Genomic DNA, 25,067 nt, shown 5'->3' with positions numbered 1-25,067 from the left:
TCTCTTCCCCTCATGGGCAGATAGAAACAATGTAACAGCTTCTAATGACAATTTGGAACAATTTAGAAAAGGTTAAAATATGTTTGGTTTGTGGTGTTTAAGATGGAAGAAGAGTGTAACTGCTGAAAAGATTTTCACCAAACGGGACTGCATTTTATGTTCTGGGAACGTATTTGAATTATCTGGAAACCCGTTTTCTGACGATCCTGAACAATTCAACACATACTCGTTGCACTTCCATGCAGTGCCTGGGCAGTATAATATCATGTAATTGTTAGCAGGTCAGACTCTGGAGCCAGACCTCCCTGGGCAGTCACTTACCTCTCTGTGCCTTGGTTTTCTCATTCGTAAAATGGGGATAATAATAATACCTACTTCAAAGGGTTGTTGGGAGATTTAAATGAGTTAATATGCATAAAGATGTTAGAACTGTGTCTAATATACAGTGAGCATCACATGAGTGTCAGTTATTCTTGATGATTAATCAAGAACTGTCTAAGACACTAGTATCTAAGCACAACAGAGATCTGATTCCTGCCTTTGTGGAGTATATAGTCTAATAAGGGACCATAGTAGTCAAATAATCACACGAACAAAATGACCAATTGCTATGAAAGAGACATACAGGGAACCATGGGAGCATAACAGGAGAAGCTGATCTGGTCTTGTGTTAAGGGGTGTGGGGTCACAGTGTCAAAGGTTTTCCTGAAAGAAGTGACATTTGAATTAAGATCCATAGGAAGAGGGGAAGGAAGGGAAGAATTTCCTGGGCAGAGGGAACAGCCTGTGCAAAGGTCCTGACACGGAAGGTAATTTACTGTGTTTGAAGACCCAGGGGGCCGCTGCTGCTGGGGAGAGAATGCAGAGGAGGCAACGAGACAAGGTAGGGCTGGGGAAGCAGACAGAAGCCAAATGTGCACTCACGCAGAGTGGACCACAAAAACCAGAATCTTCTTCACATGTCTTGTTACCTACGCAGCTTAAATAAAGAGTAGGACGGCGTGCTAGCCATATTGGTGTAAAGCAAATCCGGAGGAAAAAAATACTCCCCTAAGGTGAAGAGTTTGATGTACCAAACAGTCCGTGTTCACACCTTAGGTGGGTCTTCTCTGGTGTTTTAATTTATAGTAACATTAGACTGATGTTGCTTAGCTGGTTTACAGCTGAGTATGAGCATAACACACCGAAACTTCATGAGAGATTGTAATAAGAAGGCTGCTGTTGTGGTCAAGGGTGCTCTAGAGAACAGATTCCAACTCAAGGTCTCCTGCTTTGAGACCCCTTGTCTGAGGGGCTTCTCCGGCCAGCCACCATGCACCTCAGAAGGCTCCCTCTGAAGCCCCAAGGAGTGAAACGTGCCCCTTCTCTCTGTTTCCTCTCCTGGGGTGCTCCATCTCTCCAGTACCTGCAGACAGTTCTGGGCTATTTGGCAGAAATTGTGGGGGCTCTAACCACATAGAATGAAGTAAGTCGCTGGATCACGGGCTCACATTACTCAGGCAAGTTGGCAAGGATATGAAGCGTTTATCAATCTCTTCCAGGCACTCCCTGTTTCAACCTTCTTCCTGTTGGCTGAGTCTTCCCTGTCCAACTTACTTGCTAGTTCACTTATTTCAACCTCACCCCCAGGGCTTTTAACCTACAGATACACAGAAAAGAAGGGTCCTGTTATGTATAAGGAACTGGAGCCCCAAGGCCTGGGAAACTCCTGCCTTCAAGGAGTTTACCATCTAGCAGAGACATAACACAAGGCCAAAGATGGCAGGTTCCACGACTGTGCTTCCTGGAAGCTGCCCTGGCAGCATGCCCACGCCCTGCCCAGAGCAATTCCCTGCGATTCTGGGCCCACACTTCCCTGCTCAGGCCTTCTTCTCACTCCTCGGCCTATCCTGTGTTCATGTAACTCCAAAGTCTATTAATCCTCCTCTCAAAACTCAAGTTGAAAAGCCCAACGTTCCTCAGGTATCCCCACAAGCCTGGCACAAGTGTTTTTTGGGGTGAATGAAGCTGAAAGAAGATGAGATGGGACACAGGGATATATGCGTTCTGGTACAGGCTCTGGGCAAGTCAGGAAATTTCTCCTGGCCTCAGTAGCTGAGTCTATAAAGTGAGAAGGCTGGGTTGGATATGCCTTTTAGCTCAGAAGTGTGAGGATCCATGATTTACCATCTCTCCTCAGGCTTTACTGTGGATTCTTCTTGCCCCAACCAATCAAAACATGCCAAAACCCACCAAAGAGTGACGCGTGATGCCTTTGAACACAGTCATCCCCAGTCCTGGTCTTGCAACAGCCGTGTCTCCACTATCTCGGAAGGTTGCAACATTGGAAATTAGTAATAACTTGACTCATTTAAGGTTCAGGGTAGAGAAAAGAAATACCGCAGAAATCAACCAACGTCACGTGGGGCGAGGTGGGTGACTCCGAAGGACACAAACATGCTGGAGACTCTAAAACCAACCCTCTCCTAATCTGAAAGGAAGACCTCTATTTTTCTCCAAACCAGAAATCAGATAAGTGATTGAACTTTACCCAGGCACCGAAAGCCCCAGAGATTTCCACGTACTGAACCATCAGATCAAGATGACTTAGGGTTAGTTTTAGAAGCAACTGTGGTTTGTCCCCAGTTAGCTGAATACCAAAACTACAGATAAACTTGTTCTCAATCTCTATGTGTAAAGAAAACCGTTTTCTTCTTTGCAAAACCAGACCACAGCAAGTGGAAAATGAACTTGAAGAGAAGTATAGGAGAACACTGATGGATCGCTCAGAGAGGGGCGGGCCTTCGAGGTCAGAGATTCCCAGAAACTAGCTTTACGACTTTCTTGCTGTAACTGAATTTATCTGAAGATTTTATAAATACTTCCACAATAGAGAAAAACGATTTAATTTTGTTCGTGAAATATATACAGCAGGTCTTCGAATAATGTCATTTTGTTGTAACAATGACGAGATGCTTTTGGAACTTAAGTCTTGTTTACATCAGTAGCCTTAGGTAAAATTGGTTTCATCATACATAGTTTTCACTTAAAGTCTCAGAGCCCATCAACAATGCTAAATGAGGACTTACTGTACATATTACATGTGCATTTGGGAGAAGAGCCATCGCAAAACTCAAGGAGGTCATGGCTCTGTCCCCTGATCCTGGGGGTTTCTGAGGTTTCCTTGACAAGATTTTAAACTTTCTCTTGTTGTGTTGTCATTAAAAATTGACAACAGTCACACTTACTATCTCATATGTGCTCAGGATTTTCAAACATACATGAACTGTCGACACCAGTCCTCCAGAAGATTAGATGAGAAACAAACTAGAGTACAGAGCTGCATATTAATCCCAACAGGAAGCGATGCAATGTCACTCGGAGTGAGGGAAGGGCTCTCGTCTGGGACCGTACAGCAGTCAGGGCAGGCCCCACGCTTCGGCTGCACCCCACAGGCCAAGTGAGCAATATCTGAAAAAGCCACAGCCTATTGTTGTGGCAACTTCCAGGCCCTCATTCACCTGCTCTGCTCTATATTTTCCTTCTTTCTGTAGAATTTTATCTCATTCTCACATTCTATATGTATTTATCATGCTATCTTGTCTGTCTCTGCCAAGTAGATATACATTCCATGAGGAGTTTTTGTTTTGTTCGCTTAGTGTCCCAAGCACCTCATATGGTGTTTGGCATATAATATGTACTCAATAAAACTGGTGAATGAATGAATGGATGAACGGATGGAATGCATTACACTCAGGAGCTAGGAAGCTGGGAGGCTCAAAGCAAAGCAGCCGGGGGACTAGTCGCCTAACCTAAATGGGTGTTCCTAATTTGGGACATTTAGAAATAGGCCCATGCAAGAGATTTGCTAGTTCCATGGCCTTTTTACCAATGAAGAAACCAGGGAAACAACTCGTTTGCCCAAAGTTGCCCACCTAGCTAGTACCGCACCCCTCATCTCCCGGCTCCCACTACTATTTTGTGGTAGTTGTCAAAACACCTATGAAAATAAAAGTCTGCGCCTATAATCTACATTTCAAAACAAGTAAAATGGCAGACTACTCTTATCTATCCACTCGAGGAACGCAGAACTGGAGCTGCCACTCGGGATTTCCTTCCGGCATCAAGTTTGGTGGGGAAACGCAGCCCTGGTCCCCAAGTTTACCCAGGTCTGTTAGGTCAGATGCGAGCCCTGTTCAGAGTCTGACTTCAAAGAGGGACCTTCCAGTTCTACTGACGTTTCTCAGCGTGGTGCCAGGGTGCCAGCAGAGCTTTAGATTTGATCAGCCCAGTCGATGTGACACTTAGAGGTGAGTTTCCGCTTGTTTCTAAACCAGCTGTTAGGATTCTTTGAGTAATTCTTAGTCCAGTTGCTGAGACAACTGACTGGCCACATCCTGCGTTGCATTCTACCATCAGGCCTGTCTGTCACCTGTACACCTTTCAACTGTAAAGGCCCTTTGGGATGCAAGGCTGATATTTAGATGTCTAGCTCTCACATGAAATAGGGAAGGAGAACATTATAAACTACTCCCTCCTATAATTTGCTTCCAACATACACATTCTCACCCTGATAAGAAAGCTCCTTTCTGTTTATATGCTTCATTCTTGTACTTTTACTACTGAACTGACTCCTTCCACTAATTTCTTCCATACCCACACCCCTTGGCTGGCTACTTCATTCTGCCTACAGAAGATTTTTTTTTTTTTTGAAGGATGATTTCGCCCGTCAGGGTGCTGTAAAGGAACCTAGAAAGCAGTACTGTTTTGATTCCTTAAAATATGGAGAAGACAAAAATAATAAGTAAGCATAAGTGTTAACTACAAATAATTTTAAACACTGTATAGTTCAATAACTAAGTGTAGTTGAATGTAAGGCCAGTTATCAGTTAAAGCTGACTTTTAAAAAAGCAATTTCAGTAGTTAGTACTCAAAAAAAATATCCATCTGTCTGGAATTACCTGCTCATTAAGAGTTGGGCAATATAGTATATTAGAAAAAACATAATGCTAGGTTCTCTATTTCTAGTTTTGCTACTAACCAGCAGAATGTAGTGACCCCAATTCTCTATAAAATGAACCAAAAGCTGTCTCCAGTCTGGTCCAGGGCTCTGTGATATTACAAGGCACAGGCAGGCACATTTGCTCTGTCCAGAATTAAGGTACAGGAATTACTTGATGGCCTCAACCTGGCTGCACATTAGTCACCTGGGACTTCAAAAAACAATTTTTTTTTTAAAGAAAGGATGCCAGCCTCCATTCCTAAAGATTATGATTTCATTTACCTGGGGTGGGGCCTCGGCATAAGGTTTTTAAAAAGCTCCCAGGTGACTCCAGGTGACTTAATTCAAGCAGAGTTGAGAAGCACTGACTCAAGTCACACATTCCTGGTTGCAGCTGTGGCCCTCTGTACAGATGTTTCTCTCATTCCTAGAGGCCCCTCAGCAGTCACGGGCCATTTGCTTTAAGAGAAAAGACAGCTGATTTAGTTTGGGCAAGAAACTCCTCTGACCCAACTGGAGATCAATGACAATATCAGGTTCTGCGGATCTGACAGCACTGTTTGTTCAGAAAATATATGAAAAAAAAATCAGTTTCCATGACAAACCCTCCTGCAGCCTAGACAATTACCCCTCATTGGAAATGGGGGGTGGGAGGGTGGGGAATATTCACTAGAGAAAGGGGTGATTTTGAATTATGATTATAAATTAGTCTACAAACTAGGGAAATCATGTTTAATACACACGAGGACAACCCTGGATCAGGGTTCATTTTTTAATAGTGAAACATCATGCTGACTGAAAAATGAAACTGACTTGGCATAATCACAAACCATTTATCTCCTGGAGTTTGGCCATGTTAAAATTAATCTCATTACTGATATGAGGAGCCCATCAAGAGGGCACCACACACTATGGGTCATGTCCACCCAAGCAGATATCCTGAAAGCCCCTCTCATTCTGTTGAAAGAAACATTACTGATGAGATTACCACTAAAGCAACATCTTCCTTCCCTCCAAAACTCCACAAGCCACTTGCCGAATGATAAAATGCTCCTTGTTTTATGGGTCTTAATGAGCCTCACAGAGGAATTCCCTCAGTGTCTGCTGAGTGCCCACTACATTGGGTATGGCCAACTCACTGTGCCAAATGCCATAGAGCAGTGGTCCCCAACCTTTCTGGCACCAGGGACCGGTTCTTCTAGGAGGATCTAATGCTCGATGATGTGAGGTGGAGCTGAGGGGGTGATGCTAGCGCTGGGGAGCGGCCGCAAACACAGATGAAGCTTCACTCACTGGCCCACCACTCTCCTCCTACTGTGTGACCCAGTTCCTAATGGGTGATAGACCAGTATTGGTCCATGGCCCAGGAGTTGGGGATCCTTGCCATAGAGGATGCAAAGCTAAGCATGACAGGGTCCCTGCCTTCTAGGTCAAACCAGCAAGAGAAGTGACACCCCCACCCAGGGCACCTTCCTGACCCCCTCGTCCTCTCTCCCTCATTACTCTCTCCTGAGACTTACTCAGGCTAACCTGAGTGCCTTCACTGTGGTCCCAGGTCCACTGTGTCACTCTCTCTCTTGTCATCACAGACTCTCTCCTTGGTGGGGACTGCTTGGTAGGTAGGGGCTGCTGCAAAGGCAAACGCCCCGGGCCCAGCCCGCCAGAGAACTCTGTCTTTTCAGGATTCTCTGCGAAGGCGGTGGCTGCACTATGGAAGAGCAACTTTGGTTAGAGATGTCTAAGTCACGAACTTTCAGTTTTGCTATTTCAGAAACATTTCTAGGTGAGATCTTACTGATAAACATGCACCTGCTTGGATATTATTAGACCTCAAGCAAAGAAATAAGCTGAACCATGAATTAGGTGTAAGGGCCTCTTAATCGTCACCCTCCCTGATTGCTGCTGGATTTGCCTCTGGAGTTGAGGACAGTCTCCCTGAGGGAGGGTCTCAGGTGAAGGTAGCACTTCTGGCTCTAAGCTGCATCTTTCTCCTACTGAAACAAAGTAAGAGACACAACTCTTGTGGGAGAGACTAGAGCATTCATTACCTGAGCATTTTCCTGAAGCTTACAAATCTACTTTCCTCTCTCCCCGGTCCTCTAGATCCCATCTCTTGTTGCAACATGGCTGGGCCAGCTCCTCAGGGTGACCGGGGTAGCTAGACTGATATGTTCCAACAACCGCACCAGAAGAGAAGCACTGCAGGGGCTGCTCTTCAAAGAGAAGCAGGAGGATTAGGTTCAAGGTTCAGTGTTGCCACTTACGCATGACCTTGGATAGGTCCAAGGTCTCATGACCCTTTCTGGCCTCAGCTTCCTCATCTGTCTGCTCTGGGGAACAGAGCAGGGCAGTGACTTTTCAACTAGGGAGGGGAAGATGATGCCTGAAATAGAGAGGTATGTGCCCCCAGACACCACCCTCCAAGGTTCTAATGTGCTCCCACTGTGACTAACTGATATGCATCTTGTTCCTTATGTGTGTATTTGTGTGTGTGGGGGGGCGGGTATCGAGTGAAACTCATTGGACTAGACCACCAAGACCCCATCTAGCTGTCTGACATACTCTGATTCCAGGTACCCCGGAAGGCATTCATATATGCTTCTATTGTTCACAATATTTCTAGGATTTTTTGGAAATTCCCTTCAAAGAATATACCTTTGAATCCCCTACATGGCAGAAGTATTTAGCTGGTTAAAACAATCAAAACAATCAAAAATCATATCTAAGTGTCCTCAGTAAGTTGTGCAATCAAGCTAACTAATAACAGTTTTCATCGAAACTTCAGTGTGAACCATGTAAAAGTTATATTCAAGCAAAGATGGGAAGGTAATTGGGAAATGTTTTAAGTTGTGTAAGAATATTGGCTTAAGAGTAAACATTTGCTTTTTATGGTTCCTTTTTTGTTTCAAAGCGGAATTATTAAACTGATTAAATAAATTATTAAATGAAGTACTAAAAAGTAAAAAAAAAAAAAAAAAAAGAGATTATGATATGAAAATTGACCCTGAAGGGGTGATTATTTTGAAAGAGACAGCAGTCCTTAGGATGAATAAGTTTAGGTATGTTTGTGGGAAAATAAAACAAAACAAAAACACCAAAGGCATTACGTTATTGTCAAGTGGTACTTTCATCTTGCTAAGAAAACATGTGCAGGGACGAGCTGTATGTTTTAAGAACAGTGGCCTCCAAAAGGGACAACCAATGTATCAACTCTTGATTTATGAATAGTCTTGAGACAAAACTCTAAATAGCCTCACGACCAACTATAGAAAGAACCTTGTCTATAGGAGGTGGGCTACCCTTAAAACCAAACTCGCAGATTACCCCAAGGTATTTCAGGGTGCTCATGGAGCCACATCTGCTAGAAAGCTGATCTGAAACTGCTGCAGACCCAAGAGCCCTGCAAACAAGTTATTTAACAAATCAGAATAAGAGTTATTTTCTCAATAGCTCTTGGGTACATAAGGTGTCATCAAGAGACTACCGTGGTTATTTGCATCTTCGAAATATAAACAAAACAAAATCTAAACATTCCACTTGCATTTGACTTAAAACCCACACTGCTAAAAGAAAACAGCTTACTTTAAAATAACTATCACAAACCGAACTTAAGGCTAGTTTTATGCTTTCTAAAAACATCCATTATTTTTAAAAATCCATTTTTGTTTGGGGATGGGTAAGGGGGCTATGAAAGGGTACATGTGATCAGCAAATTCCAGTTCCAGGAATTTATCCCAAGGCAATAATTAAGCAGTTAAGATGCATTCAAGAGTTTAGCAATAAGAAGGTTTATCACATTGTTTATAGTAATAAAAATTAAAAACAGCCTCAATATCCACATGGTTGAATGGTCAAATTATAGTATATCCATTCAGAGAAGTATCATGCAGCCAGTGAGAATAATGTTGCAGAGTTAAATTTACTGACACAAAAGATCTATGATATGTTCCATTTTGGGGAAATAAAATATTATCTATGCAAATGTGTACAAAGAAAAACCATCTGGAAGAATCCGTATCAAGATGTTAGTAGATGAGCCACCAGAGAAATGAAATCAAAACCATAACGAGTTACCACTTCACACAGATAATAGCAAGTGTTGGTGAGAATGTGGAGAAATTGGAACCCTCCTACATTGCAGGTGGGAATGTAAAATAGCACAGCTACTTTAGAAAACAGGCAGTTCCTCAAAAGGTTAAACATACAGTTATCATATGACCCAGAAACCCCATTCCTAGGCATATACCGAAGAAAAATGAAAATACATGGTCATTCGAAAATCTGTATGCAAATGTTCATAGTAGCACTCACAAGAGCCAGAAAGGGGAAACAATCCACAAATTCATCACCTGCCAAATGGGTAAACAAAATGTGGTATAACCATATGATGGAATATTATCAGCAACAAAAAGGAACAAAGCATTGAAACATACTACAACATGGATGAACCCTGAAAACATTATGCTAAATCAAAGAAGCCAGTCACAAAAGACCACATGTAGTATGACTCCATTTATGAAATGTCCAGAATACACAAATCTATAAAGACAGAAAGTAGTTTAGTGGTTGCCAGGGGCTGGGAGGTTTGTGGGAAATGAGCAGTGACAGACAGCTAATGTGTATGGAGTTGCTTTGGGGGATAATGAAAATATTATAAAATTGACTGTGGTGATGGTTGCACAATCCTGTGAATATACTAAAAACCATTGAATTAAATATGTTAAATGGGTGAATTATATGTGAATTAATTCTCAAAGCTGTTAAAATGTTAATAGAGGTAATGTTTGGGTAGTAGGATTATAGATTTTTTTAAAAAAATTTAGACTTATCTATGCTCTTTTAACTTTTCAACAATGAATACGATTACTTTGAGGGATTAAAAAAACTCTTCTCATGTTATCATACAAAATTTTTCCCATGTTATCATACAGAAAGCACTAAACACACAATTTGAAAAAATGGAAATACACCTTTCCTTATAATAGTGAAAAAACTGGAAACGACCCATATGACCTCGGCAGAGTGATCACTAGGCAAAACATGGCTTAGTACTAAGTCAACCCTGGTCATATGACCCCAGTCCCCAACCTGGTGCTGGGCACAGAGGCTCAAATGCTTTGGGTATAAGTGTGGTTTACTACAGTGCCTTAAAGTGACAATTGCGATGATGTACTCAAACATTTCCTAACAAGTTATGAAAAATATTCTGTGGAAAAAGAAAAAACTGAACAAATATACAGAATATATATATTTACATTGTTGTATTTGCTGTATTTATACATGAACAAAGATGATCATAAGATAATCAGAAATGATAAATAGACTGCCTAAACGTAACTTAAAATTTTAAAAAGGAATGCAAGCAAGGAGCTTACGATTACTTTTTTAAGTTCTTTTCCCAGTCCGTATCTGGTCTGTTGTACTCATTTAAATGTCTCTGAGAATGTGTCGCTCTGAGGCAGGGAACCAAACATGGGATATAGGTAAAGATAAAGATAGAAAAAAAATCCCCAGCCCCTGGGAAATATAGCTAACCAGCATGTTTCTTATTCACAGACTATGATTCACTGTCCCTATTTTTTTAGCCAGCATCACACTCTAATCATATTGCTAGGTTACAGGCCCTGAGTTATTTGTGCATAATAAAAACTGAATCCATTAAAATGACACACTAGGCTTTTCTCCACGATATCATCTCTTCAGAGAGAACGTTTGATCATTATAAAACATACACGATATTGAACCATAATATTACTTCGGATCCCCAAACCAAAGAAGTCTCCTGTGAAAATAAAATCATTATCCAATGATTCTTCAACCTGATAAAAGGAGTCAAAATCTGAGAAAGGTAAATAACTATATCCCCCAGGCCCATGAAGGTGGTGCTTACCTGTCCAGACATGAAGAAATCTTAAATAGTCCACTAGTTTTATATTCAGGAATACGGTCTACCATTGAACTCTCATACACATTTTCTCTTGTGCTCTGAGAAGCTATGACTGTGACAACTAATATCACATTGTTTATAGTAATAATAATTGGTCAAGGAGAGTGAATAAAAGAATATACATACACACATGTACAACCACAGTCTCATTTCATGATTAGCAGCTCTGATAACATGAGCTTAATGAAACATTCTCCTCGTGGCCTCAGTATAAATACTTGATAACTTCTATTAGGATAATTCATGCAGGTGATAACTATCAGAATACATGATATGCGACTCGTGTTTCAGATGATATTCTCAGTGTGTTTCTGTACATACATGATCCTCAGTTCTCAGGGATGTTTTTTATTCTGCTCTAAAACCTAAAACACTGGTTCTAATCACTATGTTGTACACATGAAACCAATATAATATTGTATGTATGTCAACTGTAATAAAAAGTTTTTTAAAGATAAGTAAATAAATAAAACAAAAACACTGGCTGAATAAAAAAAATTGTATATGTTATAGCTGAAGAAAGTATCTTGTGCACATGCTAAAGATCTCTTTGTTACTTGAGAGAAGTGGAACTTAAACTTGGTAAAATGAGGACTACATGACAGCAACGATGTAACAGCCATCATGTAACACAAAGGAACATTAGATACAAGATCCGGGTCTAGGAAGGATGGAAAAACTCACTGACTAAATAAGCACATCCTGGATTACCAAAAGACAGCCTCAAATCCTTAATAACACTGTTTATTGCATTTTTGATCTGGCAGCCTAGAGTTTGGCCTATGATGAGTCAATGTCTGGCTCAATCAGACATAGACTGAAAGAAAATCACAGTATTGCCTCCAATGTACTAGTTATTTCATCAATCAAAAAGAAACAGCATCAAAAAATGTTCCTTGCCAAAGCACAGTATAAAAAAAGATGACAGAGTAAAAAGCACCTGTGTGGAGGGGTGGAGGTGGGGTAAGGAGACTATATATTTATCATCTAGGATGTGCAAGGTGTCTTCGGGCAAGTTAGCAGCCGTCCCCATTTCACATATCAAGAAACAGAGTCTCTAAGAAGTAAAATAACTTGCCTGAAGATGCATTGAGCAAGTTACCAGTTAGAACTCAGGTTTGTCTGATTTTACAGCCAGTGCATTCTACATATCACTTCTGCCTAGTTAAACTGCACACTTTGCAATGGGTTTCATTTAGAGTTTTCAAGTAAGAATTCTCACTATGTTTGGAGGTTGAAATTTTCAATGGTAGGTAATTCTGAGAATAAAATTCTGACATTTTACCTAAAAAATAGTTATACTAAAACATAACCTTTTGAAAAGGGTCTGGAATATTTTACCACCAACTCTGAGAATTTGGGATTTCTAAATACAATTTGCAAATATTTACATGAACTGAAACGATAGTCCCAACTAAAGCTAAATAGTTCTTTTTGGCTCTTTAAACCTAAGTTATTCAATAACTAAAACACTAGAATCCAATAACAGAATAGCAAATGGAAAGATGTGGCAAAGAAAACCACATACACCTTGGCCCACACGACTGAAAGTGATCAATTTCCATGCCATCCGTTGGTCATCCTGTTTATATTCTTATTTGTGAACAGATGCCAGGCAGCAGTCAACTAATCCAAGATGAAGTGTTCAAGTTCAATACCTGACCCTAGCTGTGAAAGTGTTTTTTTAAAAAAATTAGAAGAAAAACTTAACTTACATAAGTTCTACCATGAAGTGTGCACAAATTTTCCTTTAAAAAAAGCTCTGAATTTGAAAAAAGTAGCCTTATGTATTATTCCAGCTGCTTCCAAATCCTTGTTACTCCAAGAGCATGGACTATTATTAACCTAAAATGCATAACCTCCAAAGAGTTCACGCCATGGCACTCAGGTACACACATGTCAATTTTCCACCTGGACACCCTGTACATGCTATTCCATATTAAAGAGTACGCAGTGGAGGTCATTAAACAGAACCTGCACCAATGTACCATACCCACATCCTGAACAATACTTTTTTTTTTTTTTAAACCACTTGCTGGTTTAGGTTCTTCTAATCAGAGGGGAAAAAAAGCCAACTCTGTCCACAAAATGTCCTCCTAGCCGTGCTGACCAAATCCACAGCCTGAGTGAAAGGTTTTAAATAGTTAAATAAACGTAAACCAGGCGCTTCTCTCCAGGAAAAGATGAAAAGACGTTCCGGACAGCCCCACAATGCTCTCAAGCAAGAAAATAGTCTTTTATTTAAAGTTTTGAAGCGGCTCTACCGCTGTCCCATATAGGATCTTTAAAAAGAGTCCAATTTCTACAGCTTAACTTGCTTAATTAACGAAGTCTTGGTGCAAAAACTGAAGCCTCCTGCCTCGCAATTCCAAGAAGCCTGCAAGGCAGGTGAGCAGGATCGAGCTCTTGGGGGAAAATGCTTACCCTGTCCCGGCTGCATTCGTTTCTCAAAGTTCTCTCATATTAAAAGTTCCAACAAGGATTATAAACGCAAGACATTCCCCTCCCCTGGATTACAGGGCCCTTTCAGTCCTTCCTCCGCCGCCACCGCCAGGCAGAGCGGGCGCCCACCTACAGGGAGGGTCCGGCAGGTGGGGCGGCCTCCCAAGGGTCCTGGGCCTTCTGGAGACCCCGAGTGTCGCCAGGGCGACACAAAGTTGCGAAGGAGCACATGAGGGCCCCAGAGGCGCTGCCCATGACAGCCGCGCTGGCCCGCGACGCACCTCGGGTGGCGAGCGCCTCGGCGGGGCTGGACGCGGCCGCCACACCGGCCACCGGCCGGCCCGGAGGCGTCCGCTCCCCGCCCGGCGCCACCTCCTACGCCTGGCCGCAGCCTCGGCTGAGGCGCCCCGGGCCTCGAGCCGCCTCTGCCGCGCTCCCGGCTCGGACCCCGGCAGGCCCCGAGATGTCCCCCACCCCACGATCCCAGGTCACTCACCCCGGGGCCGGGCAGCAGCAGCGCCAGCAGCAGCAGCAGCAGCCGCCGGGCCGGCATGGCGAGCACTCTGTCCTGGCTCCGGGCCCGGCCGGCCGGCTCAGGGGGCGGTGCGGGCGGGCGGGCAGAGGACGGGGCGGGGACGCCGCGACGACAGCGCGGCGGTGGCCGGGCTTCAGCTAACGCAGAGCTGACTAGGCGGTGGCGACACCCCCATTCCTGACCCTTTAAGCGCCGGTGCCGGCGCTTCTTCCGGTCAGGGCGGGGCCGGGGCCGGCCTAGGGGCGGGCCCGAGACTAAACGGGGCGGGGCCGGGGCCGGCTTAGGGGCGGGCCCGAGACAGGGGTGGGGCGGGGCCAGCGTGGGGGCGGGCCCGAGACTAAACGGGGCGGGGCCGGGGCCGGTTTAGGGGCGGGCCCGAGACAGGGCTGGGGCGGGGCCGGCGTGGGGGCGGCCCCCCGAGTGGGCGGGGCCAGGGCGGGGCCAAGGGCGGCTGCGGCCTCAGGCTGGACCCAGGTCCCGCGGCTGCCGCTGCCAGACAGAAAAACCAGGCCTAGGCGACCTGCGTCTAGGGATGCCAAGCGATCAATGCTAGGAGCTTGTCCGAGGGCGAGGGCGAGGGCAAGGGCGATGGGAGGCCGGCAGCCACGCCACGCGGGTGCATCACCTCCTCCCGGCGGTTCCACCAACCCCGCCAAGGGACTCGCTGCGTCAGACTTGATCCGCGGAAAGGCCGAGAGACTGGCGGTGCCTGCTGCCCAGAGTCCCCCGTTCCGTCTTCCCGCCTTGGTGGAATCATCGGCGCCCTCCAAAGAGAGGGACAGCAGCTGGCAGCGGATTCCAGCAAACGTGGCTTTTCTGTCCTGTGCCCAGTAGTCGCCAAGTCCAGAGCCCTGGGATCCTCCAGCTGCACCTCATCTAGTCCGAAGGCCCCTTTCTTCCTCCACCCACTCTTCCCCTCCTCAGGAAATACCCTCAAATCATGTTCCTTTGGAATAAACCACGGTGCTGACTTCGGCAGCACATATACCAAAATTAGAATAAACCGCAGCCAAATCATTTGCCAAAAATTTTAAGTACAGAAGGAAACCATTTCTGCTGCTGGTGTCGTGCTGTGTTTACGTGGCATTTGTAGCTGTGACCTCCTGAAGCTTGAGATGACATGTGTCACAACTCTGGAGGGAGTGGGTGTGTTGAGGACTCATACAAGGTCTCTTTGAGGGTTATGAGCTGTTAATCTGAATTAAAGAGCTCAGCAGCTGTTTGGTCACTGGGTCCCACGCTGCCCTCCTCTTAGATGGAAGAGGGGAGAGAGGACATATTGTTTGTAAAGAGTAAACTAAAATTTGGAGCACAACACTGATATATCCTAGAAAAAAAGAAAAAGGGGATAGAAGCTTCTCTAAATTTTCCTGCTTTGCTCATATGACAACCTAAGACTTTTCAGGATCTAGGGCAAAGGAGTAAGCAATGCTAGAGAAAACAGCAAAGAAGTGGGGGCCTGACTCCATATCTGGGATGTGCACACTGTGGATCAATCCTATCCAACTAGAACACAGAGATGTGCATACTAAGCCAAAATCCTGTAAATGAAGTCCCCCATTCCTAGCTCCCTCCAGCAGTCACAGTAAAGGGACTAATCCCTACCAATGCTGGAGAATCCAACAGACCAGTTTAAGAGTGAGACGAATCTTGGCAACTGTGCAAGTGGTAGACACCTTTTGAAAAGTATTATCTGCATGTCTAAATGCAAACAAATATGCAAACAGGCCGACAAGTGTGTGGAAACAGATACTCCATCACTCCTGAGCAGTGTAGCCAGGTGCCCAGGAGGAGCCCTTTAATCATTTCCTGTCCAATCTGCAAGCTGACAACAGGATCTGTAAGACCACAAACTTGAGTTAGAAGAGAAGCTTGATTTGAAAATGCCATTTGCACATCCCTTCTCTGATGCTTTTTCTCAGAGTAAATTTAGGAGGGAACTTTCTGTGCCGGAACTCTGGCAGCCCTTTGACAATTTAAAATGTCACAGTGACCTTGTAAACACAGCAAATGAAACACGAAGTGGAATGCTTACCTCAATCTTACTAATAAATCAGTTTTAAAGATCCAATAAAGAAAAAAACCCATTCCAAGTAGCCTGGGCCAAGTAGGTATATTTATCTTGTACTTAGCTGGGCTCAATCCCCAGACCTTAACTAAACTGTTCTATGTCCTCAGAATTTCTTATGCACCAGTTAGGTTGTTCTAATGTTTAATCAGTTCACGTTTTACGTACTTCACTTGACTGGCAATTTGTACTGATAAGCTCTGGTTTTATTTATGGCACCATCGCCCATAATCTTGCTCCACAGTCAAGCATTGCTTTAGATAGTTTTGGCTTATGATAAAACAAAAACTGTCATTACTGATAAATACAAACAGAAATGAAAATATTTTGTAGGGTGCCTTTGGAGTAAACCTGCTCATATAAGACCTGAAAATGGGCAGTAAATGGCCCTTCTGGAAGTCACATGAAACAAAATCCTTTAAGCAAGAGAAAGGTCATTGTCTTCGTGTAAAGATAAGCCTTATTTTTGAACCAAGGTAAAAAAAGAAATAAAAATAAAAATATGTAGCATCAGGACTTGAATAGTATGTCTGGGTGGTGAGTGGTGGGAGAAATATAGTTAAAATCTTATTTTCACCTCTCTGAAAGTGGTTCCCGAACTTGGAGAGGTTTTAAAAAACACCTTTTCACGCCCTCTTCTCCCCGCCGATTTAGACTCTCCAAAGGTGGAGCTCAAAGACTGTGTGTTTTCCAGTTTCCGCAGGTGACTAAGGGCATCAAAATCCTGGGATCCAGCTCACTCACAACGTCCGGTGTTAATCCCTGTGACACTGAATCCTTTTTATTTACTTTAGCAAATGCCGCCCTCTAGTGGAATAAATTAAACACAGCCTCTAAAAGAGTTTATGTGTCTCATATTTCTATTCAAAACCCTTCAAATTCATTTAAAAATGATTAAAATGTTTGTTTGCAGATAGCTATTTAGTGAGAAGGTAGCCCCCTCTGAAAGAAAAAGCTGGTAAAACCAGAAAGGATGGTCATGGTTGAAAGCTCCAGTAACTTCTCAAAGGAACAGTGTCTTTATCAGAATTATCAACTGTTGTTTTTTTTTTTGTAGTGATTTTGGTGCTTCTGCTGCTGCTGCTTCCAAACAGATTTTAACTTACAGTACACGTGGGGTAGTTATGGGAGAAATAAAACGATGAAGCGAGAGTCTCCAGTAGCAAGCTAAATTTCTGTCTTTCGTATCCTAATGTTTAAGGGAAATTTAAGAAAAGCTGCTGTCACTGTGAGCGGTTTGGTTCTTAGGTAAACAGAACTTTGGCTCTTCCTGTTCTAGGATGATTGGATTTGAAAATTGTGACACTCATTCTGAAGAACTTCTCTTCGACACAGAATCCAACCTACAATACACTTTTCTTGTATCACAAAAATGTTTCTTATTATCATAGTTAATATTTATTGACTATCACTATTGTTTGGAACTGTGCAAAAAGACATGTTTTATGGAATCATTTCACATTATCTGCACAGCAGTTATATGAGATCGGTGTCATTAGCCCCATTTTACAGATGACACATGAAATTTAAAAAGGTTAACAGCTGGGAGAGTAACACACGGCTCGTAAGAGGCACAACCTGGATTAGAACCCAGCTACCTACGTAACTTCGGAGCTTGTCTAGGCAACCCCAGATGCTGTAACATGATCTACTGTTAGCTAGTTGTTGTTCTTGCCCCTCCCACAGCATTGTGACAAGGTAAAATCATGTGACCTGTCAACGTAGTTAGGCAGTAGCCCAGACTGGTGTATCCCTAGAATACTAGTAACAACTAGAAGTTTGTACAAACATGTGGTGATAAGGGGCCTGCCTCGAATAGCACATAAGTCTCCTGATCTTACCTGGGAGTGTGCAAAAAGATGTAAGGACTAGAGCAGCCATCTGGGAGAGAAGAGAATGCTTCCCCTGGGGTTTCTGCCTTGTGAGGTAGTTCAGACTAATCCTGTTCACTTGCCTCTGAGTTCTATTTCAAACCCATGTGTGCCAAGTCTATACATCATCACGGTGAAGTGTCCACAGTCTCTTAATATTTTAAAAGGACCAATGTAGCACCAATATGGGAATGGTGTCCTCTCCGAGTGCCTCCACTTCCTCACTGGCCGGTCCCTCCTAATCCTCTGGGGTCTGGCCTATTTCCACTGAACTCTCTGGAAAGTACTCTCAAGCAGCTCATAAACATTCTTCCTCTTGTTAAAACCCCAGTGGCCATACTTCATCTTTTTCTCCCTAAGCCTCTCTTCAGTTCAGGTATGTTAACAGTTCCTTTTTCTTGAACTTTTCCTCCTTGGATATTACTATTTTCTGGCTCCTTTTCCTCCTTCCAAATACTGTTTCTTCAAGGCTTAATATGTAGACCTTACCCATTCTGTCTCTTTTTACCCTAGGATAGCTCATTCATAGATGTAACCAAATTTTAGGGTAGAAAGGAACTTTAGCTTAAAATAATATAGTCAGCTTCATTTTGTAGATGACTTCATCTTTGACCTCTACAAAATGATTACCATTCATTCAACAAATATCATTGAGTACCCAGGATTGGTGGTACCAAGAGGGAATATCACAGAGTTTGCAAGTTGGTAAAGGTGATAGGACAATACAGAGAGATAACCAATATACAAGACTGACTGTGAAGTGTGAGAAGGCAGGAATAAACTCAGAAATAGAACTATGGTGTTTAAGGCAGAGATGGGTCTGGTGGAAGGCAGCGGGTGGGAAGGATACAACAGGGAGGGCTTCATGGAAGAAGCAGTGTCTGGGTTGGGCCTTTTGTCAGAATTGACAGGGGGAAGGATATCCTAGAGGGAGAGGAGGGCCTGAACAGAGCCTTGGGGAAAGAAAAGCACTGTGTGGCTTCATGGGAGCCCAAGATAACACGTCAGTTAGCATGTACTTAGCTTCTACACAAAGGAGCAGTGGGAGGTGAGGCTGGGAAGGTTGGCAGGACAGGCTGGTGTGTGGGGGGGCAGTGGTGGTGCTAAAGTCAGGCTGGGCTTGTTCTAGGATGCAGCAGAGACAGGACTGAAGCTATTTCAGGGGGAGAGGGGAAAAGGCAGGCGTTTGAGAGACTGTTAGTGTTACGGCACGAACGATTCTGAGACCCACGGAGCCAATTGAGATTAATTATGAGCCTTTATTAGCCGGCCGGCGACTGACTCTCTACCACGCAGGGCTAGAGGAGATCAGCCCCGAGCTTTCAGAGCAGGCAGCTGATAAAGCTCAAGACCATATCCTGGTGGTCTCCTGAACAAGCCAGCAGATTACAGAAGTGGCAGTTGGCTTTTAGCATATCTTTGCCCGGAACACCCCCCTTAATTAACAAGTAAATGGATTACAGAAGCAGACATTAGCCATCTACATATTTTATACAATACACTTCCTAAACCACACACAAGCAAGTAGGACAACTTCTGATATCTAAAGATATTTCTTCCCTGTAGCTGACTTAGCTAGTTTGCTCACTTGAAAATTTTCCACCCTTAACATTAGGAGGCTGTTAATCTGCAGCAGGAAGAGGAGGGGACAGGATAGAGACAGGAGACCCTGCCAAGGCAGAATGGAAAGCATGTGACTGGTGCAGTTACACAAACCACACAAAGAAAGAATTCAGCAACAGTTCATCAGACGTTTACCATGTTCAAGGGGCTGTTCTTATTGCTGGGATCACAGAGGGAGCGAGTAAACAGGAACTTGAGCCAGCTTTGCAAGAGGGGCAGATATGCTAGGTGCTGTCGACAGACCTGTTGTCTGTCCCCTAGTAGGCACCTACCCAGGCTGGGCCAATCACATTACTCTGTTGTGGTAGCTAGTTTCCGAAGACGGCCCCAAACAACACCCTCCTTTCCTACATGCGCATGCTGCTCTAATATCGAAATGTAGAGCTTATTTCCCCTCCCTTTGAATCTAGACTGGCCCAGTGACTGGTTTTGACCAGAAGTGACATTTGGGGACCTTCTAGCCCAGCTTTAAAAGGACTAGAAGCTCCTATTTCCTTCCTCTTAGAATACTCTTGGATGCTTCCTCTTCGAAGCTAGCTACCACGTATGGAGAATCCCAAGCCATGGAGAATGGAGCTGCTCTAATCAACAGTTCCAGCTGAGCTTCTAGCTGACAGACATATATATGGTTGAGCCATCTTGAATGATCCAGCCCAGCCAGGACCCTAGGTGACCTCAGCTGACAATAAAGCAGAAGAACCTCCCAGCTGAGTCCAGCTAACTCACAGAACAAACTGTAAGTTAACTACAAAAGATAATGAAATAGTGGTTGTTTTAAATCACTGAGTTATGGAGTGGTTTGTTATGCAGTAACAGATAACCAAAACCCATCTGACCACCTTTACTTGACCCATGAGTAGTTTTGTACCCAATCTGACTCCAGCTAGTAGCCATGAAGAGACTTCTTTCCTTTCTAGTGGCAAAGCCATGAGGTATGAGGCCCAGGAGCTGCCTCCATCCCGTAAAAAAGCCTACTCAAAAGAAAGAAGATGGCAAATAGAAGTACGGATGCAGCCAGGCAGCCCTGGACAAGCTCAAGTTCTGATTCTAGTTGGATTGAGATCAGCCTACCAAGCTCTCCTTCCCCTTTTAACCTTCCCTTATTTACCCCAGCTTGTTTGAGTTGGGTTTCCATCACTTAAATCAATAAATCTTGATTAAAATGCTGGCTCAGCATTTCCAAGATACTAAATCGACTGTATATATATATATATATACATATATATATATATAACTATACCTGGCCCATGGCCAATTATAATACCATTTTATACTCACCATATTGGCAAACATCTCAAGTCGGATAACATAAAGAATTGGTGAGGGTGCAGGCCAATGTGGAAGTACATATTAGAGTATCCACTTAGGAAAACAATTTGCTATTATCTAGAAAGTTGGACATGTGCCGCCCCCACCACCGAGCAACTGTGCTTCTTTGCACATACCCAGAGGAACGCGTGCACACACAAGAGAATACTTGAAGCAGCTCTGAAACAGCTATAGTAGAAAAGCTGGAAGCTATTTTAAATATCTACTATAAAGAGAACAGGTGTGTGAAATGCATAATAATTAGGTACTGAAATGCTACACAGCAGTGAACCCGGTTGCATTTCTACAACTACTGGCTGCATTCCATACAATAACATGAAGGTCATCGATATTAAGCAATAAAAAGAGCAAGACATAGAAGAATCTATACAGTATATTGTATTTTCCTAAAGCTCAAAAATCAAGCAAAACTAAATACACAAATATATGAAGAAAAAATAAAATAAAAAGCAAAACAAGACAAACTCAAAATTCAGGATAGAGGTTTTTCTCTGAGAGGGAGGGAGGGAGATGGAATCAGGTGCAAAAAGTGAGCTTCAAACTTACTGATGCTTAAGCTAAGTGGTGAGTTATATGAATACTCAATTTATTAATAATCTACAAAACACACATATACTTTATATGTACTCTTGTTTGCAGATGTTTCATAATAAAAATTTTAAATGCATTTTTAAAAAAAGCAAATATTACCACATTGGGCTAAACACTATAATCCAACCACAGGTCTTATACAAAGGATGCAGTAAAAGCAAAATAACAGAAAGGTTAAAAATGAAGGGATGGGCAAAGTTATATCAGACAAACACAAAAAAGAGATGCACAGCAATGCTAATGTAAGATAAATTAGAATTCAAAGCAAAAACCATAAATAGCTTAGAGAGTTATTTTAAATATAAATACATGTAATCCATGATGGAAATACTATCAGCCACAAACCATAATGAGATAAATAGCATAGCCTCAAAATATAGGAAGCAAATGATAACAGAAATAATCAAGGTAAATGACTGAAGCATTTTTTAAAAAAATTTTTTATTCTTAAATTTCATACAGTAAAATCAGATCTTTTGGGTGAACAGTTCTGAGTTTTGACAAAGGCATAAAGTCATGTAACCACCACCACAATCAAGACATAGTTTTATCACCCTCAAAAATGCCCTCATGCTGCCCCTTGGTAGTCAAATGCTCCCCACACCCCCAATCCCTGGAAACTCTGAGCTGTTCTCCATCCTTACAGTTTTGTCTATTCTTTCTATGCCATATAAATGGAATCATACTCTCTTTTGAGTCTGGCTCCGTTCACTCAGCATAAGGCTTCTGAGATTCTTCCAAGTGTTGCATGTATCAGTAGTTTATTCTATTTCATTACTGAGTAGCTTTCAATTGTATGGATGTATGACAACTGCTTATCATTCACCCAGTAAAGGGCTTTTGGATGGCTCCAGTTTGGGGGTGACTATAAGTAATGTTGTGTATAGCAGCGGACCAGTACCAGTTCATGACCTGTTGGAAACTGGGCCACACAGGAGGAAGTGAGTGGCTGGCAAGTGAACAAAGGTTCATCTGTGTGTGCAGCTGCTCCCCAGCACTAGCAGCACCGCCTCAGCTCCACCTCAGATCATCAGGCATTAGATTCTCATAGGAGCACCGGTCCCTGGTGCCAAAAAGGTTGGGGACCGCTGGCTAAGAGTTTGTGTGAACATAAATTTTCATTTCTCTTAGGTAAATACCCAGAGATAGCTGGGTCATATCGTAAATGTATGTTTAACTTTACAAGAAAATGTTCGATTTCTTTTCCAAAATGGTTGTACTATTTCGCATTCCCAAATAGTAATGGAGCAAAGTTCTTGTTGCTTTGCATCCTCACCGGCATTTGGTATTTGAAGCATAATCTTACACAGCAGTATCAATCAATGACAGTAGTACATACACTAGCAATCAAGCACAAAATAGAGAGATGTGGACAATTACAACACAACTAAGGCCGATTCTTCATTTCAAGAATCTGTGAAACATTTATAAAAATACATCACATAAACTACAAAGAAAACTTTAATACATTTCCCAATGTAGAAACTGTATCACAACATAATAAATGCTGAAATAACAAAAGTTTAAATGGCGATAAAAATAATCATATAGAAGTTACAAAACACTTGCCAAATTAATTATTGCTTTGGAAAATTGAATTTTAAAATTTAACTAGACTATGTAGAAAATAATGAAAATAAGAGCCCCACTCAACTACAAACGCAAAGGTTAAAATGCTTTCATTATTACAAAAAAAAAAGCCAATACATTTTTCTTATTAAGGGGGAAAAAGGAAACGATTTCCCAACATATGAAGGAAATAAAGAAAATCAGAAATAGTGGCTGTTTACAGTTCTCTGTAACCGGTATATCAAGCTCTTAGAGGGCAGGGCCATATTTCTATTATCCGCTAGTGAACAGTGTGCCTGGCTCACAATATCCGCTGAATACTTAGAAACACTTTTAGTTTTCCCAATGTTAGACTTTCTTTCCTTTGGGCTTCCACAGTAGGCTGCTTTTTAGCATTTATTAGAGTATTGCAATCACATAAAATTTCCACATCACACCGGTCCTTCAAAAACAAATATGCTATTAACATTAATTCGTTTAATCCTTAAAACAACTTTTTTGGATATTCCTTTTTTCAGAAACTGAGGCTCAGAAAGGTTAAGTGATAAGGTCATAAGGCGAATTCATCGCAAAGTGAGGATCTGGTTGCACACTGGTCTACTTTCAAAAACAAACTCTTCCTATCGGAACAGGTTACTCTAAACTCAGGGGCAATTCAAAGGTTAGTTTTGTCACCTTTGTAGCCTCAGCTCCTAGCCTAGTTCCTGGCACAGACTATCTCAAACAAGTTAGGCATTACTTGCGTTCTGTTGTCGGTAAAGCTTTCTTTTGTGTAGAAAGATGCACAAATTACAAGCCGGCAATCGAGACGTGAAAAGAAGTCCAAAATAATTTGGAAAGAACACTGCGCGGTTCTCAGTCTTGCCTTGGGTCCCATCTCTATGGTTGACACGTAACCGCTCTATAGTCTGGAGGACTCAGCAAGCACAGCCAATCATTAGGCCATTATACTGGCACGTGGCTGGAAGTTTGACTTCTATTGGTTAATAGCGGTAAGGCCCGCCCAACCACCTCCTGTCTGCTTCTTTAAGTAGAAGCCGTGCCTGCTCCTCCATCTTTCGGTGGCTGTGAAGCTGGCGAGGTGAGTTTGTTGTTGTGCTGTGCTGTAGCGTGTCGGCCCCGGGTGTTTGGGCCCCGGAACCGGGCGCGAGGCGGTTAGCCAGCGGTGATGACATCTCAAATGAAGCACGTGTTAGACTGCTGACAAGGGTGATGCGAACTGGAGTCTGAGCCGGGCCGCCGTGGCCGCGGGGCGGGAACGGGCTTGCAGGTACACACCCGCTCATCTTCTGCTCTCGTTCTTGCAGGTCCCTGCCGGGCCGAAGACGTTGGATCTTATTGTCCTGGCACTTCGACCCTCGCCCGAAGGCCCGCAATAAAATGTTTTGATCCCAACGATGGTGTCGGTGTTTCTTACCGCGACGCGCTGCCTTTGAGCCCCCGCCGCGCCTGCGCGTGGCGCCGGGGGTCAGGCTGCAGCGCCAGAGCACAGGCTTGCGCATAACTGGGGCAGTCGGCTCTTCGCCGGCGGCCCTTTTAACCGCAAGCGACACTGCGGCACCGCGCTGCGGGAGGCGAGTTTCCCCGGGAGGGGACAGTTGTGACGACTCAGCTGTTAAAGCCAATGTTGAAATGCCCCAGACGTAGGGGGATCCTGTAGGCTCAGCTGCTTAGTGCCCTGCACGTTCTTTGTACCTGCCTTTAAGCCTCGACTGGCTTGGTGTGATCAGTGAGACTTGGAGCTTCAGCTAACCGCGGCTTGGTCTCGAGTTGAGCAACGGGCCACGGCCTTGAGCAGTTTAAGGGCGTGGTGTACTTGACACCCTTAGGTCTTGAGGTGCATGAAGTTACCTGGCTACGGTGTAGCCGCGACCTTTTTACGAAATATTTAGGGCCAACTGCTCTTTTGGATACCGTGCCAAGGTCAGGCAAATGAGTGTCGTCTCATTCCGCCTAAACGGCTTACAACAGGGTCGTTGTGAAGAGTTAGATTTTACACATTACAGGATACAACACAGGCACCTAAATTAAGTGCACAATCCTTTGGAGTTCAGGTTCTAGATGCTGAACGATCTGAGTTTAGTTGGGATGTGCGTCCGTCCTGAGTACAA

General features: G+C 43.4%; 1 protein-coding gene, 1 long non-coding RNA gene and 2 other non-coding genes across 8 annotated transcripts in view; 3 read left to right on the top strand and 1 right to left on the bottom strand.

Annotated features, from left to right (window-relative positions):
- Positions 1 to 23,885, bottom strand: part of ERN1 (endoplasmic reticulum to nucleus signaling 1) — an 86,135-nt gene extending 62,250 nt beyond the window's left edge. For 2 of the 5 annotated variants that reach the window (XM_039859421.1, XM_039859419.1), the window contains exon 1: positions 13,867 to 14,090. Coding sequence is in view for 2 of the 5 variants with exons in the window: in XM_039859419.1 (XP_039715353.1) it covers positions 13,867 to 13,923 (57 nt within the window). In the remaining 3 variants the exon portion in view is untranslated. Of the gene's footprint in view, positions 1 to 5,263; positions 5,423 to 13,866; positions 14,091 to 23,695 lie in introns of those variants that run through there. The other 3 variants (XM_039859418.1, XM_039859423.1, XM_039859422.1) reach the window with 3 other exon arrangements.
- A 61-nt stretch (positions 23,886 to 23,946) lies between these two features.
- On the top strand, positions 23,947 to 24,517 carry LOC120600115 (uncharacterized). Its single transcript, XR_005652105.1, has 2 exons — positions 23,947 to 24,037; positions 24,264 to 24,517. It is a non-coding gene; the product is annotated as an uncharacterized LOC120600115 (long non-coding RNA).
- On the top strand, positions 24,119 to 24,188 carry LOC120600486 (small nucleolar RNA SNORD104). Its single transcript, XR_005652202.1, has one exon. It is a non-coding gene; the product is annotated as a small nucleolar RNA SNORD104 (small nucleolar RNA).
- On the top strand, positions 24,380 to 24,511 carry LOC120600490 (small nucleolar RNA SNORA76). Its single transcript, XR_005652206.1, has one exon. It is a non-coding gene; the product is annotated as a small nucleolar RNA SNORA76 (small nucleolar RNA).
- Positions 24,518 to 25,067: the final 550 nt, after the last annotated feature.

This window comes from Pteropus medius, unplaced genomic scaffold (assembly GCF_902729225.1).
Source record: "Pteropus medius unplaced genomic scaffold, Ma_sr-lr_union100, whole genome shotgun sequence".
NCBI lineage: Eukaryota > Metazoa > Chordata > Mammalia > Chiroptera > Pteropodidae > Pteropus > Pteropus medius.
This window is presented reverse-complemented; position numbering and strand designations above follow the sequence as displayed.